General features: G+C 42.6%; 1 protein-coding gene across 1 annotated transcript in view; it reads right to left on the minus strand.

Annotated features, from left to right (window-relative positions):
* The window catches only part of LOC102391810 (collagen alpha-4(VI) chain), a 152227-nt gene that overhangs the window by 56445 nt on the left and 74576 nt on the right, over nucleotides 1-21206 (minus strand). Inside the window, 8 exon segments of the mRNA XM_045166790.1 lie at nucleotides 5110-5160; nucleotides 7743-7805; nucleotides 8834-8896; nucleotides 9864-9926; nucleotides 11719-11781; nucleotides 14744-14779; nucleotides 14897-14950; nucleotides 21078-21143. Of these exon segments, the coding sequence (XP_045022725.1) occupies nucleotides 5110-5160; nucleotides 7743-7805; nucleotides 8834-8896; nucleotides 9864-9926; nucleotides 11719-11781; nucleotides 14744-14779; nucleotides 14897-14950; nucleotides 21078-21143 (459 nt within the window).

Here is a 21206-nt window from a genome sequence, read left to right on the forward strand (position 1 = left end):
CCATAAATAGGAGTATGAACAGGCGCCAAGTCTGAGGAACAGTGAAACAGAACAAGGGTGTGGGGAGGGTGGATTGCAGAGAGTCGTGTAGGTCACGGAACAGTGCGGCTAACTCTGAAAGCCATCAGGAGCCACGGCTGGGCTGTGAGTAAAGAAGTGACATGATCTGACTCTGAATTTTAAACATGGCTCTGGTTCCTTCAAGCAGAGCTAACCGGAAGCGCAGAAGCAGGGAGAACAGTCAGGTGGCGATGACCGTCATTACGGTATTGCAGCATGCTAGCTTAGCCCAGAGGCAGCACTGGCCGTGGTGAGATGGGATGAAATCTCATCCCATGTATGTATTTTGAAGACAGACTCACCCTCATTTGCTGATGGATTAAACACAGGCAGGGAGAAAAGGAGATTTATTAAAGATGAAACAAGCACCTGTCTTGAGTAACTGGCAGGATGCAGTCTCTACTTCCCATGCTGGGGAAGGCAGGGTGAAGGGCAGGTGAATCAGTTTTGACTGACTGCATGTTTGATGATACTAAAGGATTGAGAGAGATAACTTCGGCCCCAAGTCCAGGGACCTTTCAGGAGGAGGTGAACATTCTCCTCATGCTTTCCTTAAGCCGTGTGCAACAATGTATCTTGCCTGAGAACTGGCCTTTCTTTAGGTCTGGAGTTGATAATTACAGAGTGAGACAGTGTCTTACTCATGGAAATGCTTTTCTTAGACTCTATGTTAACGATTATAATTGTAGCACATCTTGCATGGGAACCCATATCTCAAGACTTGTCCCCCTGATTACACAGCAATGGTATATCTTGGTCTGAGACGTTGCTCAGAACCTGTTCTCCCTGGCTAGTCTCGGGCTGGTTATCTCAGGATGTCTGCCTTGGGGGAGGGTTGGATGGAGCTCTTACGACCTTGAGGAATTCTTTTTCTCTATTCTCAGCCATCAGCTGAGAAGTACCCAATGCCCTGCTTAAAATAGTGGGGGTGGGTACTCTTTGACCCCCTTCTGATGCCTGTGCAAGAAACTTTTTTCACTTTTTCTTTTTTTTTCTTTTTTTTCACAAAAAGTCAAACATGACTTTTCACTTTTTCTTTTTCACTTTCACTTTAAATAAAAATCTTTGCCTCACAAAGCTCTTGGTGCCTGAGACTGTCTTTGGTCCCAGAGTGAAATTTTATGCTTCAGAGACGGGGAATCTGGTGGCACCATTCACCGTAAGCGATCAGCATCATTGCTCCCCAGGTGACACAGGTGGCAAAGAACCCGCCTGCCAGTGCCAACGAAGGAGATGAAAGAGAAACACATTCCATCTCTGGGTCGGGAAGATCCCCTGGAGAGGAAAATGGCAACCCACTCCAGTATTCTTGCCTGGGAAAATCACATGGACAGAGAAGCCTGGTAGGCTACAGTCCATAGGTCGCAAAGCGTCGGACACGACTGAAGTGACTTAGCACGCACGCAGGTGTGATGACGGTATTGTACATTTTTAAAGGATATTTAGAGATGCAAGCTGAAATGTTTATGCATGAAATATACAGTCCTGAATATTCATTGGAAGGACTGATGCTGAAGCTGAAACTCCAATACTTTGGCCACCTGATGGGAAGAAGTGACTCATTAGGAAAGACCTAGATGCTGGGAAAGATTGAGGGCAGGAGGAGAAGGGGACGACAGAGGATGAGATGGTTAGATGGCATCACCGACTCGATGGACATGAGTTTGAGCAAGCTCTGGGAGTTGGTGATGGACAGGGAGGCCTGGCATGCTGCAGTCCATGGGGTTGCAAAAAGTTGGACATGACTGAACGACTGAAACGAACTGATACACTACCAGGGATTTACTTCAAAATAATTGGGAGAGGGGTGAAGAAAAGTGGGTGAGACCACAAATAAAACAAAACTAAACTGGCCAAGTGTTTTGCATTGTTTGAACTAGGTAATGTGTACATCGGAAGAGGGATCATTACATTTGTATCTTCACTTATATATATGTTTGGATTTTTCCATAATAAAAGATTATAAAATGAAAGAAGAAGAAAAAAGTTGGTTGGGACATGCCAATTTTCATGTACCTATTAGATAACCAAGGGAAACGTATTTGGAACTTAAGAGACTGGTTCAGGCTAGAGAAATAAACTGAAGATTGGAGGGTGGATGGCACTTGACTCCATCAGTCAGGTCATCTCAGGAGTAACTAAGGAGGGAGGGAAATGTGAGGATAGAGTCATCTCGAGTCTTCAACATTTAGTGCTCTAGAACATTGAGAAGGTCCAGGCAAGATCAGCCAGTGACAACCAAGGAAGTAGTGTGTGCTGGAAGTTGGGTCGGGAAAGGTTTAAAGATCAAGCCCTTTTGATCATCTCTGCCAAATGCCGCTGAGACATGTAGCACAATGTGGGCAAAGAACTGACCACTGGACTTAGCACCACTGTTCCTCAAACACAGCACACATTTACCACGACTGAAGCAGATGTCGTGAGAGGGGAGGGCCATGGAGTGAAGGCTCAACTGTCATCAGTTGCAGAGAACCAGAGGGAAGAAGGTGGTATTTCCAAACCGAGGCGCTACTGACATTTTAGACCTGATGGTTGTTAGCCGTGAAGGGCTATCAAACAGCATAAAACGGCATCTCTGGTCTCCACCTACTAGAGGCCAGCAGCACCCCTGCCCCAGTTCAGACAACCAAAACATCTCTAGGTATTGCCAGATGCCCCCTGGAGGGTAAAATCACCCCTGTGTAAGAACCACTAATACAGACTGCTCCTTCCGAGAATTTTATAGGAGAAGAATGGGGCAATGGGAGTCTAGTTAAGTGAGGGGGTTTGGGTTTTTTTTTTTTTTTTGGTTTGGGTGTTTTTCTTTAATTTGTTTGTTTGTTTTAGATGAGGGATATTTCCACCTGTTTGTATACTGATGGGAATGGTCTATGGCGAGGGAAGAAAATGTAATGATGCAGGAAAGAAAGGTGACTGCTGCAAGAGCCAGGGCTTTAAGGAAGCCAAAAAAAAGGAATGGAATTCGGTCCACAGGAGGCACGAGGAGGCTCACAGACAGATAACGGCACAGACTGTGATGCAGGGCAGTGCAAGGAAGGCTGGACACTCAAGCTCGGAGGCAAGCAGGCGGCCTTTGCGGCGGTGGGTGCACGCAGCGGTTTTCTCCTCAATGATCTACTTACTTAATGAAATAGGAGGCACAGTCACCTGCTGAAAATGGAGAAGACGAAGCAAGTCTTAGAGGCTTGAGGGGAGAAAGGTGGGTATGAGGTCGTCAACTTGGAGGGGAGAAGAGTGAGCCAGCCAGGAAAAGGCAGTGAGCCAGGCAGCGTAAGAGCCTGAAGGGGACCGCGGCGTCCTGCCAGGAGAAAACGCAGCAAGCGCAAACTGCAGCCCTGTGCCCCACAGCAGACTGTGTCACGGTGAGCACGGACGGCCCCCGTGCTAGCTCACAGCTGGCATCTGGCTCCAAACACGCCGGTTTGAATTCCAGCATCCTTTCTATGCAAACTCTAGCTTAGAGAAGAAAGATTTAATTTGCCAGGATGGGGCTCCAAAGGCTACCTTCTACACTCAGATCTGGCTCAAGCTGTGTGACCTGAGGTAGGAAGCTTCACTTCTCTGAATCTCCATACTCTTATCTGCACACTGACAAGGCTAAACTAGATGTTCCATCATTCCACAGGTATTTACTAAGCACTTACGGCACTCGGGGCTCTTTTCTGCTCGATGAAATGGCAGTGGTGCCATCTGGCAGCCACGGGGAAATGAGAGAATGGCAGAAAAGTCAGCCCAGAGTCCTGTTCAGCAGCTGAGCACCGCTGCACAGCCCAGTGACTGATTCTATGAGACAAGAAATGTAACTTGTGGGCTAAAGCCCCCAGAATAATTGCAGCCAATGACATTTGATTCAAGCTTCATGGGGTTTCCAAGCTTCAAAACCTCTGTCACTGAGGTTTTGCTAAAATACCAGATTCTCATAGGAGGAAATATTCAAATATACTTATTGAGCAGCTATTTCCAGCACCAGGCTCTGTTCCAGCAATACAAAAATGAATAAAATGTCTAAAAAATGAGACAAATGAGTATATTACTAGAAATAGACTCACAGACATAGAAAACAAACTTACCAAAGGGGAAAGGCAGAGTGTGGGATTAACATTTATACTCTACTAACCGTGGGGGCTTTACTGGTGGTTCAGACAGTAAAGAATCTGCTGCAATGCAGGAGACTCAGGTTCAATCCCTGAGTCAGGAAGATCCCCTGGAGAAGGGAATGGCTACCCACTCCAGTGTTTTTGCCTGGAGACTTCCATGGACAGAGTCAGACACAAGTGAGTGACTAACACACACTGCTAAAATAGATAACCAACAAAGGTCTACAGTATAGCACACAGTACTATATTCAAAAATGTGTAACAAGCTATAATGGAAAAGAATCTGAAAAAGAGGAGATTTAGACAGATAGAGGAATCATTTTGCTGTACACCTGAAACTAACTCAGCAGTGTAAATCAACCACACGGCAATATTTTTAAACAGATTAATTTTAAAATAAATAAATTAAACACTTAACATTTCTAAAAATGAATAAGATGCAAGCCTGACGGCAAGTTCACAAACTGGAAGTAGCTGCACAGATAAATGACAATCCAACCTAGATGGGGAAGCTGCTGTAGAAACATGAACACTGGGCCTTAGGAACACAGGGCACAGCACGGTTTCTGTCTGGGGAAGCCCAGTAGGGCATCAGCAGAAAGAATCTGACACTTGAGTCGGTCTAAGAACGAGAGTAAAAATGGTCCAAAAGAAGGAGATGGGGAGGCCATCCCAAACAGAGGCAAGAGCATTTGCAAAGACAAGAAGTTGCAACAGTCCTGGCGTGCACAGAGCTGGGGTGGGGCTAGGAATTTGTTTTTTAAATAAGGGAGAGACTAAATCAGCTTTTATTTTTTAAGGAGGGAACTCTGGCAGCTCTGATATATGTCATTAAAAAAAAAATACACAGAAACCATTTCTGGTACACCACTTGGGTAATGACTCTTATTCTAGTGAAGTAAAATAAAAACTACCATCTTTAGTTGGGAATAATCTGTCAGGTAACCCTCACCTTTGTTCCTTTTCTTCCTGGATGTCCATATCCCTCTGGACCGGGAAGACCCTAAGAAAAAGATACGTGATGAATTGTAGAGTCATCCACAACAACACTTGGTCGATAATATTCTCTGAACTCTTGGACAAACCAGCAGGGCAAGGAGGTAGGGAAGGCAGAGGGGCTTGGCAGAGGTTGGGGGGATTTGGCGGAGATTTCTCCTACCTCTACAGCACAAACACTAGATGTCCTTCACAGGATAAGGAGGGGACAAGGGTTTAAAACTTTAAAAGACCACAAGATAAGTAAGAGTGTGTGTGTGTGTGTGTGTGTGTGCACGTGTGTGTTAATTTTTTGATCACCTCTTCATCAAAATTCTGACCTCAGCAAGATGCTATCTTGGTTGTAGGAAGCCAAATCACTGTACAAAGTTCCCCCTTGGGCTAAATTTGCTTTGTTTGCAGGATAAAATCACAACAGAAGAAGCTTCAGAACTGGTAAGTCTCTCGGGATAAAGACAAATTGGAGAGGAGGGGTGGATGAAGCCAATGTGGTCCATATGATATAAACCCAGATGGACCTGACTTTTTTTTCCACTTACAACACTGGTTCTATAAGTGACCTTGGCCAAGTTACTCAACCTCCTCATCTGTTCAGTCCAGTTCAGTTCAGTCGCTCAGTCGTGTCCGACTCTTTGCGACCCCATGAATCGCAGCACGCCAGGCCTCTCTGTCCATCACCAACTTCCAGAGTTCACCCAGACTCACGTCCATCAAGTCAGTGATGCCATCCAGCCATCTCATCCTCTGTCATCCCCTTCTCCTCCTGCCCCCAATCCCTCCCAGCATCAGAGTCTTTTCCAATGAGTCAACTTTTGCATGAGGTGGCCAAAGTATTGGAGTTTCAGCTTTAGCATCATTCCTTCCAAAGAAATCCCAGGGCTGATCTCCTTCAGAATGGACTGGTTGGATCTCCTTGCAGTCCAAGGGACTCTCAAGAGTCTTCTCCAACACCACAGTTCAAAAGCATCAATTCTTTGGCACTCAGCTTTCTTCACAGTCCAACTCTCACATCCATACATGACCACAGGAAAAACCATACCATGGGGATAATAACATCATCTACACAGCAAGATTTTTTTTTTTTTTTTGAAAGACTAAGAGGAATTATGCGTGAAAAGCACTTAGCGTGGTGCCAAGCACAGGGACAGTGCTTGATTCGTGCCACTGTTCTGCTTCTGGCGGTGGCTGTAGCGCTGGTGATGTTGGTAGGGGAGTGGCGATGGTGGTGGCGATGGTGGTGGCCTAGATGGTGCTGATTCGTGGCAGTGGTGGAGATGGTGATGCTGGTCACGGTGACGGAACTGATGACGGTGGAGGCGGTGATGGTGGAATTCCACACGGAGGTGATGAGGGCAGCAATTACGAAAATGTTGATGATTCTACTGGGATCTATACTGTGCACTTAGACAGTGAGCCTCTTGTAACAAAGAGTCAGCTCAGAACTTTCTGTCTATTCTTTGCTGAATGAACAAAGACTGTACCCAAATCAACTGAGAAGATTTTTTTAATTTTAAGCCATAGAAGTTATGGTAATGACCTAAGGGGGAACGTTTGAAATTTTTGAAAAGAAGGAAAAATAATGTAAAAAATAAATTTGCCAGAAATAGATTACCGAAGGGAGAAAAAGATGCGAATGAGGCTCAGTTGCTTTACTCCAGCTTCACTCTGCTCAAGGACATGCAAGACCGTCAGCATCTGTAACCCCAGAGGCCCAAACTGTATGTTTTAGAGATGTCCCCTCTGAGGGGACACCTTCAAGAAAGGCACTGCTCTCCAGCCTGGCCTGTTCCAGGGACAGGCCAGCATTATTTCAAGTCAAGATAGTCTAATCAACAGTGTTAACCTTATCATCTGACTTGAGTGTAAACGCATTTGATAGTAATCCTATTTTTTTCCCCTTTCCACATTTAAGTTTAAGCTTCTTAGGCCTGTTTTTGTTTCTTCTGCTTGCTAAAAAAAAAAAAAAAAAAAAAAAAAAGGCAAGTTCAATGCTGAGTGAGGGAAAAACAGCAGCAGGTCCTTCCTACTGTAATGAAAGAAATCTCAGAAATATGAGTTGGAAAAACAGCATTACTCTGTAACAGTGAGGTAGTAAATTGAAAATAGTCATGAAATAACTAACTTGCTCTCACCTTCAGAGTAATGACTAAGGTGAAAAGGCACAGCATTGCAGATCATCTTTGGTCTCCAAAGATGATGACAGGCTCTGAATAATCAAACTCGGACCTTTAAAAGTTTGCAACTCTGATTGGCTGTCTTACTTGTTTTTCCAGAAGAAGAAAAAAAAAAACGTTTCATAACATCTTTGTATTCTTGAAGACTCAAACACTTGTAAAATATCTTTGTCACACAGAAGAGTCTTTTTGGAACCTCCCTCTCCAACAATAAATCCCAAGATATCTTTGGAGCCTGTATTGACATAAGGAGTCTGGGAATCTTTGAACTACAGAGATTTACAACAGCTCTACTGATGATTCATGTCATAGTCATAACCCCAAGTTTTCATCAAAAATGTTACAATTTTCTGTGGAGCAAGAACAAATAACATGAAATTCTATCAGGAGTCCAAAGCAGAGAAACTAGACTTACAGGTTGCCCTCCTGATCCTTGTAGACCTGGCGGTCCTCTTTCTCCTACATCACCAAGCTCTCCCTTTTATAATAAAAGGCAAACATGAAGTTAATTTTCTAAGCGCAATCAATTTTATGTCATTTTCCATAGAGATTTTACATTCCTTTTAAGTCCTCGTGACATCATCCTGCAGTCTAATGTCAAATCTTCCTCTGTTGCTGCTGCTGCTACGTCGCTTCAGTCGTGTCCAACTCTGTTCAACCCCACAGATGGCAGCCCACCAGGCTCCCCCGTCCCTGGGATTCTCCAGGCAAGAACACTGGAATGGGCTGCCATTTCCTTCTCCAGGGAAAATTCCCGACCAAGGATCATAGGTGGCTTCTTTACCACTGAGTCACCAGGGAAGCCCACTATATTGGCTTACAGATAGACTGCTGCTGCTAAGTTGCTTCAGTCGTGTCCGATTCTGTGCGACCCCACAGATGGCAGCCCACCAGGCTCCCCTGTCCCTGGGATTCTCCAGGCAAGAACACTGAAGTGGGTTGCCATTTCCTTCTCCAATGCATGAAAGTGAAAAGTGAAAGTGAAGTCGCTCAGTCGTGTCCTATTCGTAGCAACCCCATGGACTGCAGCCTACCAGGCTCCTCTGTCCATGGGATTTTCTAGGCAAAAGTACTGGAGTGGGGTGCCATTGCCTTCTCCGAAATCTTCCTCTAGACTTTGCGAAATACCAATAACTTTATTACAGTAAAGATTTTGGTATTGAAAATCAACAAGCCAGGTATGCAGCGCCAGTTACAGAATTTTATATTACCACAGCTTTTTCTAGGTGTTAGAATGTGAATGTACTCTGGTGGTAAGTCTGTATTTTTATCTAATTAGCGATGTGTCTGTGTCTACTGATGTATGTGACCATCTATCCATCCATCTTGCTATATGGCTGTCTAAGCATCTTTCCTTCTCGGTCCCCATCTATCTAACTACAAGGTAATGAAGAATCGTGTGATCACCAAGCACATCAGTCTCTCACACTGGAAACGATCATGTAAGGAGATACTCACATGAAAGGATCCAGTTGCACAAGGAAGAGTGAGCTTTCTGACACTCACCTTCATTCCCCTCCGTCCATCTTTTCCTTTTGAACCATTTGGGCCTGGAGGCCCAGGATTCCCCTGTAATAAGACCACAACCCAAATCAGCTGTGATGTTTGATACAATTAATTTTATCCTCCAAAGTGCATAACATGCACATTTAACCTCTGAGCAGGGGACTGAGGTGAGCGAGCAGGGTGATCTGTGTAAGAGGCCACATACTCCAGATGCCAAGATCTGGAGGAATCACCTGGCTACTAGAGAAAAACACCATCTGATGAAGACATTGGGAAGGCAACTGTATGAACTTTTACCCACTCCAAACAGAAAATATGATCAAGTGAGAACAAAAATGATATGATCAGTTATAGGACTTGACCTTTCCCAACCAAGAGAGAGATGGCGTAGGCCATTTTGAATCTTCCAGACACTTTATATCCCTGGCTCAAATGGTGCTGCTTGGGTTTTTGAAGCTGTTCTCAAATGCTCCTTCCACAGGAGGCCACTTCTAACCACCGGCTTCAACCTGATCTGACCCTCCTATGAACCACAGGATAGCAAGTGGAGAAGGCACTACACAGGCACTAGAGAGACCCAAGCTGGGGGCCCGTTCAGCCACTTACCATTCAGGTGAAAAATCATTAAATCCCTTGGAGCCTCAGTTTTCTCTTCTATAAAATTGGGGTGATTTTAAGTAATGCTCCCTTATATGTTTATGAGGAATAAATCGGTCATTTATGCCCCTTTGATAGTACTATTTCTTGTACTACAGGTAAGCATGAGCTTGTGTTACACACCCTTGTGGCTCAAACTGAATCTACTTCATTACTGTATTCCCACAATCCTACGTATCCTTAGAGTAGAAGGGGTACATAGCTGGTGGTCAGTGTCTATTTCCTCAAATTAACTATTTCTAGAAAGTCCTGATACCCAGAGATCCCAGAACAAACCGTGTATCTTTACATTATTTGTCCAGGGACATACAGGTCTATGAACTGGCCATGGAGAATGAGCAGCTGTGTTGAGCTGGGAGTTTGTCAAACCTACCTGAGCACCCACTAAGCCTTTTTCTCCAAGACTTCCTGGTGGGCCTCGCCTTCCTCTTGGTCCCTGGTCCAGAGATGACATTAAAATTCAACCAGTTTTTATAGAGTTGTTTATTTTCCATGTAACCATAAAATCGCCTCAGATGCCCACGGAAGCACAAATGAAGGGTCTCTGACCCGTCACAATCGCACTCATCACACTGGAGTCAAGCGGCCACTGCCCTCTGAGGCACCCACAGCTCACTCATTCCACACTCCCTCCATCTAAGCAGTATCTATATTCTTAACCACTTCTCCAGTTGAATCTAATGAATACTAGAATTTAAAAATTGATTTTTTCACTCAACTAATTTTAAACCCTAAAAGAGAAATGAGAAGAGTGGCTGGCATATTGATCTCCTTTGAAAAATCAACTGTGTCCTTAACCACACAAGGGTTAAGGGCAAGAGTTTGCATCCCGGTATTATCAAGAACCCAAACACATTTTAACTGGCTTAATCTCACTGGGCAATTGCTGGGGAGGTCTTCGTTTTCTCTCCAATCTATTTGACTTTACTGATTTTTGACATTTTAATTCTTCCTCAGCATTCTGAGAAATGCTTTCCCATTAGAAGCATTGATCCTGGCTTCTATACTCCTGGGTGAGGTATTGTAATCATCTGTTTAAACAGACCATCATATCCACACCCCAGTGGGAAGGCGAGAATCAAGGGAGGTTTTCTGGATTATCTTACTCATGATCAGCCCCCCGTACGTTCAGCCATATAATAAAGTGAACTTAAAGAGGAAGTCCAGAACACAACAGTGGTCCACATTTGAATTAAGCCAGTGAGAAAAAGGAAAGCCAAAAATATTTCTCAGTTGTTTTCCCTTAGGCTCAGACAATACTTTCTATTATAAAATACATACAATCTCTAATTACACTTTGATGACCCATTTCTTTTGTTGGCACCTTAGTCAAGTCAAAAAGACAGCATAAACCTTCTCAAATGACTATCTGCCACTTATACAAGTTTCAAAATTATGGAGAGTGATTCAATGTGTTAGTAAAATCTGTTGTTTAAAATTTCTCCTTTTGACGATCCCTGTAAACAATTTGGCTTTCCAAAGAAAGATGCAGAAAGTGTTCCAAAGAGGTTTATAGAATGACAGATTTGGATTACACTTTGGAGACTGCAAAAGAACTGGTTGAAAATGTAATTTCTGGTTATCACTCAATAGTTTACAATGCCCCACTGGACCTGAACTCCTGAATGACTCAGGCATATCTGTAAAGTACCCTCTATATACTTAATGCTCAATAAACACTTTGCTGATCTTTCCTGCAAAATTGAATCCAATTTTAATGAAGTAAATACTATTTAAGTAATTTGCATACACAGCTTCAGAGGCCGTAGTTAAGAGCATAGATTTATAACTGGGGCTTCCCTAGTGGCTCAGACGGTAAAGTGTCTGTCTGCAATACAGGAGATTTATAACTAGGCTGCCTAAATTTCAGTCTCATCTCTGTCACTTACAGCAGTATGTGAGCTTGGCCAATATACCTAATTTTTCTATCTCCACTCCATTTCTCCCCTATAAAATGGGCATGATAAAACTTCTCCCACTGAAGGATTAAATGAGCTAATAGTAGTGTTTGGGGCCATACATAGGACATAGTAATTGCTTAGTAAATATTAGCTACTGCAATTTAACCTGCCCAGAAAAGAGGCTATACAATTTTCTTTGGAAGGCAGTTTCCTTTGGGAAGGCAGCATCCTAGATCATCCTGATATATGTCAAATCCTATCAAAGAACCTAAGTTAAAATCTCAAGCAAATATTCTTCAGCACTAAAAACAAGTTCAATGATACAACCTGTGAACCTGGAGACCCCAGCTCTCCTTGGAAACCCTCTTCACCAGATTCTCCACGCACACCCTGTCAAAATGAATAGAACTTAGTTGAGTTCACCAGGCATCTTCAGTGTTCCTGGAAGGCAGTTTTCCTTGCAAGATGGCACTTAAAGGCAGTAAGAGAAAGACAAAAAATATCTGTGAGTCTGTGTTCAGTCATCCTAGGATCAGAGTTGAAGAGGAAATGAGGAGGCCCCACCTACTTGGTTGGAAAAATGAAAAATCATATTCTTACTGTCTTTCCTAGTCTCCTTCCAATACCTAAGCTAGTGATAGAAGCAAAAACACTTTGTTTAAACAACCCAAACTTCCATTTTACATAATAACTGGTTCTTAAAAGCTCATCCACTCCTTTTAAGGGCTGTGGGCTAAATGCTCACTGGTGTTAAGGATCTTTACTCCATTTGAGGAGACTCAGAATATTGAGCTCAGTGGCAAGCATGACATTTTGGAACAAAACACAAAAAAGCACACCAAAAAATTGCCCCAAAACTGGTTTTAAAACCCTACAGATTCTTACAGCATGAATCTAGTTTTCTAGGCAAGGGATGATCTGTTAAAATGATTCATCTGGTAACCGATTTAATACCTCCCTCAAATGAATACTTTCATTTCTACAGAGAAGATACATTTTCCACAACTGAGGGTGATCATCTAGTTTGCGCATGATGCTGCTTTCTTTCTCACTTTGCTCACAAGCTGCCCAGATTACCGGTTACTCTTAGATTTACAAACAGAGGAAATCCTACACTCAGAATTAATCCGTCCGTGGACCAATTATTTGTGTTTCATAAGTTGTTAGACCATTCAGATAAATGGGAGGCACATCTGTTAGTCTTTACTGTTAAATCATTATGTTCTTTAAGAGCTGATGTCTAGGTTTATAAATGTGGACCAGGTTTTAAGAGGCATGAAGCCATAAATGTTGAAACTGGTTGCGAAATGTTGCCTAATCTGCCTGTCACATTAGTGACATCCATGGTGTAATGTGTCAGAAGATGATGTGGTTGTGGACAGCAAAGCCCAGACTCTTTCATTGTAACTCATGCCTGTACGCTTTTCAATATTTTTTCATGGAACTGTAGTTAACTTACAATGCTGTGTTAGTTTCAGGTGTGCAGCAAAGTGACTCAGTCATAAACCTTACACGTTTCAGCATATTGGAGGCAATCAGTTTTGTCAAAGAGCTTTATGATTAACTAGTAATAGGTGAACAGAACACAAAGCAAATGGGGAGAGAGGGTGACTCAAGGAAGTCCAAAGTTAAATAGCTGTAAGTACTATGTAACGGTCACCATCTGAACAGCAAATTGATCTGACCAAAAGTGGAGAAAATATGTATATTGTCAAATGAGGTAGGGGGCAGCATATGGAGGAGATGGACAGGTTAAAAAATATTCTTCTCCTCCAATGGAAGAAATCAAAAGAAAAACATCTAAAACTGAAAACTAAGAAATAACAAAGGAAGCATGTTCTTTAGGAAAATGGCAAAAAATACCAAAAGGAACAGCCCCACAGGATGAAAATGAATGCTCCTGAATGCCTGGGAAACAACAAGCAGGGAACCATTTTTCACGACATGCTTGTGAGTGCAGTTGGATTTTAAATTTATGCACAGGCTCAGCTCTGGTTTAAATTAAATAAAAAGGAAAGATACAGGAGGTGGAGTTCAGTTTAGGGAACCAAAAACCCAAGACCCATCTGAGAAGAAGACCCTCTATCAATGGCTATTTAGATACAACTGTACACAGCACAGAAATGGCAACCCACTCCAGTATTCTTGCCTAGAGAATCCCGTGGACAGAGGAGCCTGGGGGCTGCTGTCCACAGGGTCGCACAGAGTCGGACACGACTGAAGCGACTTAGTGTGCATGCATGCACATAACACAGCAAAAGTATTAAGTAATTCAAGAGTAGGAAATTCCTTCCACCAAGTAGAGCCACTGAATTTCTCTGAAACCGAGCCTGGTCAGCTCACAGTCTATCTCTTTCTGCCTTGTGGGGAAATAAAAACAATAAGCTAAAATGACAGTCCAAAGACATTTCTTTCACAAGTGTTGAAACTGAATTCAGAGCATAGAAACGGTCTGTTTAAGAACTTATTTCAAGTTTTAAGATTTTATGAGAAACAATACTTTAGTTGGTGTCAAAAAATTTGCTTGGATGTGTGAGACTTGGGATTTCTCAATAGCTATACTTTTGCAACATGTGTGATTTGAAGACACAGATGCACACTCACTCGCTCACCCATTCCCAACCTCAGAGATGACTTAAATCAGTCTCTGACTTCTCCTTCATCCTCAAACATGAGACTTCTAGAAAAAAATGCCAGCACAGCATGACCAGAATCTGTTAGAAAGGAATGTACCTAACAAATCTTCCTCCACTTGGTACAAAAATTTCCAAGAGTAACCTTGATCTTTGGATTTGAATCCAAAGCTATGTGGCCTCTGATGACAACTTCACTTTGCTAAACTGATATTTCCTCTCTTAGCCATAAAAAGTAACTAATGATGCTCATAACTCCTGGGGCATGAAAGGTTTACATGAGGCCATATAAACGTAGGTCTAGTGCAGTGAGTGGTACTGGATAAGTGCTCAGTAAAATCACAGAGATATCCCATTCTACCCGCAAATCATGCCATTCCTTCTTTGGAAATAGCAAAATCTCAGTCTTCTACTGTTATTTAGTGACTAGGAGATCCCCTTATGCACCACTGAAAGTCCTGCTTCTTTAAATGGAAAAATCATTACTTCAGAGGTAAAAGCAACTCTCTGAGGTATTAGCTTATTTTCCATCTAAATGAAATAGCAGGTTGGAGAGGCAGCAGGGAACCATATAAACTTTCCTTTCTTCTTGGAAACTTCCCAAGGCTGATACAGCCTCCAACAACCCAACCAACATTCCCCTTGGCCTCAGAGAGGACTTAGATGAAGTAGCCATTTATGTGGAACAAAAAAAGCAACTTTCTCCAGCAAGCACTGACCTTCAGCCCTGGCAGGCCTCGTCTTCCTCTTGAACCCTAGGGACGGAAGGGAAACAGAGACTTTACAGAAGGAAACAAGCCAGTTTTCACCCCAGCCTACCTTTCTCCTCCACAAAAGCAGATGAAATGCACCCCACGAGCAGCCATACCTACCTGAGGGCCAACATTCCCTATTTCCCCTGGAGGTCCATCAGTACTGGAACTTCCCTGGAAAGCAAGAGGTAAAGGGAATCGGTTTAGATGTCTGGTTGACTCTCTAGACGTGGGCTGTCCCATACGGAATCCAATAACTAGCCCAATGTGGCTGAAAGTGAAAATCACTCAGTTGTATCCGACTCTTTGCAACCCCATGGACTGTATAGTCCACAGAATTCTCGAGGCCAAAATACTGGAGTGGGTAGCCTTTCCCTTCTCTAAGGGATCTTCCCAACCCAGGGATCGAACCCAGGTCTCCCACATGGCAGGCAGATTCTTTACCAACTGAGCCACCAGGGAAGCCCAAGAATACTGGAGTGGGTAGCCTATCCCTTCTCCAGTGGATCTTCCCGACCCAGGAATCAAACCAGGGTCTCTTGCATTGCAGGCAAATTCTTTACCAACTGAGCTATGAAGGAGTCCCTCAGTAAGAATACGTAAATTGGGAAAGTGTATGAAAGACAGAAATGAAAACATTTTATGCAAAGCTGTTCTTCCAACTGTTATTTATAAAAGATGAGATTCTAAAACAATTTACATATTCCACAATATGAGGGAAGTGTTATTTACGTTATGGTGGAAATGCTTATGGAATTCTGTTTATCAGGAGTTTGTAAGGTAGAAAAAAATGTGCTATTATGTTGTTCTTTTCAAGTATGCTAAATTTTATGAAAAAATAATTTATTCCAAATATGGAGAAAGACAAAATGATGATTCCTCACTTTTTATATTGTTTTAGGGCCTTTTTTTAATAAGCTCATGGAATCCTCATCTGACTTTCTCAAGGGGAGGAACTTTGCCATCAACAAAAGTTCACTAGACTAATGGCTTTCTTGGTTACTGGAACTACTGATTTTTTTCTCTACATTTTACTTTACTGAATTTCAAAGTATCTCTAGTAAGTGTTACTTTTATAACGAGAATTTTTTAAGTAATAAAGTAGGTCGGATGAGGGAAAAGGCTTTATAAAGCACTCTCACAATTGCTCTAGATATAATATTCTTCCTTAAACTATCATTTTTCTCATTTCAGTATTATTTTTTTTTTGCAGCCAGCATAGTAAAGGAATTATCTGGGCAGATGCTAGAACCATTGGATAAAAGATTGTACAGAAAGAAGAAATACACAGTCTCAGAGTATCACTTCCCAGACTAGTTAATCTTGGAAAGAGGGAAAAGCATGTTCACACTGGATAAATCTGGTGAACATTATCTTAATTAAGTGACAAAATCAATGTACCAATAATGAGACAGCCGGTTAAGAATCCACCTGTAATGCGGGAGACACGGGTTCAATTCCTAGGTCGGGAAGATCTCCTGGAGGAGGGCACGGCAACCCACTCCAGGATTCTTGCCTGGAGAATTCCATGGACAGACGAGCCTGCTGGGCTATAGTCTATGAGGTTGCAAAGAATCAGACACGACTGAGTGACTAAGCACGGCAATGAGATAAATGACAGTGTCTCTTCTACTGACAAAGAAGGATTCAGGATTAATTAATCTCCTTCCAAAAACGTTTAGCCCAGCGGGCTACAGTCCATGGGGTCATAAAGAGTTGGACAGGACTGAGAACACACACATATTCATAAGAAAACAATTAGGAAAATCCTTATTGAGGGATATTTAGCAAAATAACTGGTCTGGAATGTCAATGTCGTGTAAATAGATAAATAACTGGGAAACAGTTGTGATTAAGATACCTCAGAGCCAAGACAGCTGAATGCACCATACAATGCTTGGCTGGGTCCCAAACAACAATAAAAACAGCCATAAGGGCATTCTTGGGACAAGTATGGAAATCTGAACAGAGACTATATATTAGAAAATAATTTTGCACCCATATAGACATTTTTTAATGACTCTAAATGGTCATCACAGTGGTGAGTCTACTGTGCTTATATAGGAGAATATCCTTGCTCTTAAAAGACACGCGCTGAGTATTCAGAAGCAATAGGAGAATATCCTTGCTCTTAAAAGACACGTGCTGAGTATTCAGAAGCAATAGGAGAATATCCTTGCTCTTAAAAGACACGCGCTGAGTATTCAGAAGCAAAATGTCACACTTCCAATTGATCCTCAAATGACTCAGCAGAATATACACACATATTATCCATGTATTTGTACAGAGAGACATTAAGCAAATATGGCTCAGTAATAGCAATGGGTGTTCACTATGCTATTCTTGAAACTACAACCTTTCTCTGTAGTTTTAAATTTTTTCAAAATAAAAAAATTGGGAAAAAATTAATACAAGTTCATCACAGAATATTTCAACAATTCAGAGAATAAGATTAAGAAAAAGAACTGTATAGCTGTTGGGTGTTTATCCTTCTAGGATAAATAGATACAGATATATTCTATCAATCTGGACACTTTGTTGAATACAGAGTTTTGTAATCTGTTTTTTTCACTTGAGTATTATACTATGGATGTTTTCCTCATTACGAAATAGTCGTCTAAACTATTTTTCACGGCTTAATAATAGCCTAACATGTGAAGGGTCCCACTGTTTATATGAACAACTTGTCATTGGACTTTCAAGCATCGAAGTGATTAAACGTCTCTACATTGCACATCCTTGGAGCTAAATCTTGGAGTTGGCCCATCATAAGCTTCTGGATAAATTTCTAGAATTGTGAGGACTGGGTCCAAGTACACACACACCTTAAGCCACAGCAGACGCAGCTGTGGCTCCACAATGCTCTCTCGACCCTTTCTTCCTTGCTAAGAAAACCTCAGCTTCGTTTGCTGCAACAACACACCAGGCTCCAAGGGACCAACTTAAGACAGGTCTAAACCAGTCCTCGCGATCTCACGTCCTTTGGCAGAGACTTGCTTTCTCTGGCTCTCTTAAAACGGGGTGAGGGCAGGTGGGGAGCACAGGGCCCAGCCAATGGGCCAAATGAGCTATAAAGAGAATATTGCTGGGTGTACTTTGGTGAGGAAAAGCCCCTTTCCTTCTGGCATCTTACGGGCATCTTATGCAAAGGTGAAGACGAAATGCTTTATAGTGTCAAGCCCAAGAACCACACTGAGGATGGCACTGTGGAGAGTCCCTGGGTCCCTGAGGACACCTCTGGGTTTTGATGACATCATTGAGCTGGTGTAACAGACCTGGTGTCACCTACCCCTGGACTATCAAACACATTTATTAGCCAAACACTGCCAGTCAGGCTTTCTGTCACTTGCATATTAAAAAAAAAAAAAAAAAAAATGAAAAACAGCAGTCCTGATGGATGGGTGTTATCTGATTGCCTTCCAGAAAAGTCGTATTGGTTTTTGTTTTCCCCAAAAATGTGAAGCCATGTACCAGTTTCCCCTTCCTTCCCCAAACACTAGGCATATGGTAGAGTTTCTCTTTCCAGATTACCTTGAATCTGTACTTCATATCAACTCAGAACTAACACCAAGGAAAGACTGCTCTCTAGAGGGCTCTCTTCTCATAGCACTTCACAGGCTACAATGTCAGCTCAGTTCAGTTCACTCGCTCAGTCGTGTCCTCTTTTCAGCCCCACGGAATACTGCATGCCAGGCCTCCCTGTCCATCACCAACTCCTGAAATTTGCTCAAACTCGTGTCCATCGAGTCAGTGATGCCATCCCACCATCTCATCCTCTGTCATCCCCTTCTCCTCCCACCTTCAATCATTCCCAGCATCATGGTCTTTTCCAAGGAGCCAGTTCACATCAGGTGGCCAAGGTATAGGAGTTTCAGCTTCAGCATCAGTACTTCCAATGAATATTCAGGACTGATTTCCTTTAGGATGGACTGGTTGGATCTCCTTGCAGGCCAGGGGACTCTCAAGAGTCTGCTCCAACACCACAGTTCAAAAGCATCAATTCTTCCATGCTCAGCTTTCTTTATAGTCCAACTCTCACATCCATACATGACTACTGGAAAAACCATACCTTTGACTAGATGGACCTTTGGTGATAAAGTAATGTCTCTGCCTTTTAATATGCTGTCTAGGTTGGTCATAACTTTCCTTCCAAGGGGCAACCATCTTTTAATTTCATGGCTTCAGTCACCATCTGCAGTGATTCTGAAGCCCAAGAAAATAAAGTCTGACACTGTTTCCACTGTTTCCCCATCTATTTCCCATGAAGTGATGGGACCAGATGCCATGATCTTAGTTTTCTGAATGTTGAGCGTTAAGCCAGCTTTTTCACTCTCCTCTTTCACTTTCATCAAGAGGCTTTTTAGTTCCTCTTCACTTTCTGCCATAAGGGTGGTGTCATCTGCATATCTGAGGTTATTTATATTTCTCCTAGCAATCTTGATTCCAGCTTGTGCTTCATCCAGCCTGGCATTCGCATGATGTACTCTGCATATAAGTTAAAAAAGCAGGGTGACAATATACAGACTTTACACACTCCTTTCCCAATTTGGAACCAGTCTGTTGTTTCATGTCTGGTTCTAACTGTTGCTTCTTGACCTGCATACAGATTTCTCAGGAGGCAGGTCAGATGGTCTGGTATTCCCATCACCTGAAGAATTTTCCACAGTTTGCTGTGATCCATGCTGTCAGAGGCTTTAGCATAGTCAATGAAGCAGAAGTAGATATTTTTCTGGAATTCTCTTGCTTTGTCGATGTCCAGCGTATGTTGGCAATTTGATCTCTTGTTCCTCTGACTTTTCTAAATCCAGCTTGAACATCTGGAAGTTCGTGGTTCACATACTGTTGAAGCCTGGATTGGAGAATTTTGAGCCACCAGCTAGCTGCCTGCTTACCTAGCTGTAGGAGTGACTTCTATTATCTGAATCTATTCAAAGTACACGTAGTTAAGATCCTTCTTTGAGCTCTGTGTAGTAAAAAGCATAGGGAACCTAGATGCAACACATTACGACACTGCATCAGTTGCAGCTCTTGTTTGCACACACAATTTGGGGATCTGGTGTTCAAGGTTAATAACCCTCAGCTAAAGTCGGCCACGGAGGCCTCTGAAAGCTGTGAGCAGGAGGCTCTCTGCCTGGCTGTGGTGCTGTGATAGACACACACTAGACAGTTTGTACAGGGGCCTGACTTCCTTCTGAGCAGTGAAACGGGAGCAAACCACAGTTTATATGGATCAGGTCCTTTCACCCACTGACTCCTGGAAATTTTGAAATGATTTCTCTAATAGTCCAACCTTGCCCATGAGGAAACCGGGGCCCACAGGGGTTAAGAGTTGTTTCCCTGCTGTTCCCTTCGCTCAACACCATAGCTGATAGAGTGGCTGGCTATTCACAGGGCCTCTGATCTCAACTCACCAAAGAAAATCCTCCAAGCTGATCCAAAATAACTGCATGAGACATTCTTGCAGCAAGTCATGACAATTTTCTCACAGAGCTACATAATAATGATCTTGTTACAAACTGGATTTTCTTCAGTACCTGGATGTGTATCAAAGGGTTGTGAACCAGTCATATTCCAGGGGGGAGACCCACAGTCGAAAGGTTTTGTCAAAGGATGCAAACTGGAGTTCAAATAATAGTGGTTCCTCTATAGTTATATAAGCATTTGCTATGCAGACTTCATTCCTGGAAACTCGGAATGATGAATTGTGAGGATTGGGTTATTTTTATCTTTTTCCAAGTCATGCCTTTTAATGTCTGGGACATAAAAATCTAAAATTAGCTTCCAACAAATTTAGTGTCTGTCAAGGTATAAAGACCTTTTGCTTCTGTGATGACTCCTGTCAGGATACTTCTAGTATTTAGAAGCAGACAAGGACCTTATCTTTAAAAATGACTGGTACCTGATACAAATCAATTAACACAAGCAGTAACAGAAAGCAAGCCAGCAGTGTAAAACCCTGAGCATTGTTCAAATTATAAAACTGGAGAATTTTAAAACTGGAAAGATCTTAGGCATCCTTGAGTCTAATGGTTTCATTTTGGAGATGAAGAAACCAAGGACCAGAAATGTAAATAACTTATATTATTAATGCTGTGTTAGATAAGATTGGTTTAAAAAAAAAAAAAAACCTAAGAGGCAAGGATATAGGTGGGGAGTTCCTGTCTCTGTGGATAATGGAGTCCTACAGGTTTGGTCTCTGGTTTTCTACGTTGATCCAGCCTGAATGCCCAAGTCTTCTGCAGCAGCTAGCATCTGCTCCCATGGGCACCAGTATCCCCAGGCAAACACGAGACTGGCTTACCTGGCGTCCACGCCTTCCTTTTTCTCCCTCAGGGCCTTGGATGGGACTATCAATTCCAGGATTCCCCTGAGAAAATGAAAGTTTCTTAGCTCAACTGGACGGGAAAGACAGGAAAAGAAAGTACAGGAA

This window comes from Bubalus bubalis, chromosome 1 (assembly GCF_019923935.1).
Source record: "Bubalus bubalis isolate 160015118507 breed Murrah chromosome 1, NDDB_SH_1, whole genome shotgun sequence".
NCBI classification, from domain to species: Eukaryota; Metazoa; Chordata; class Mammalia; order Artiodactyla; family Bovidae; genus Bubalus; species Bubalus bubalis.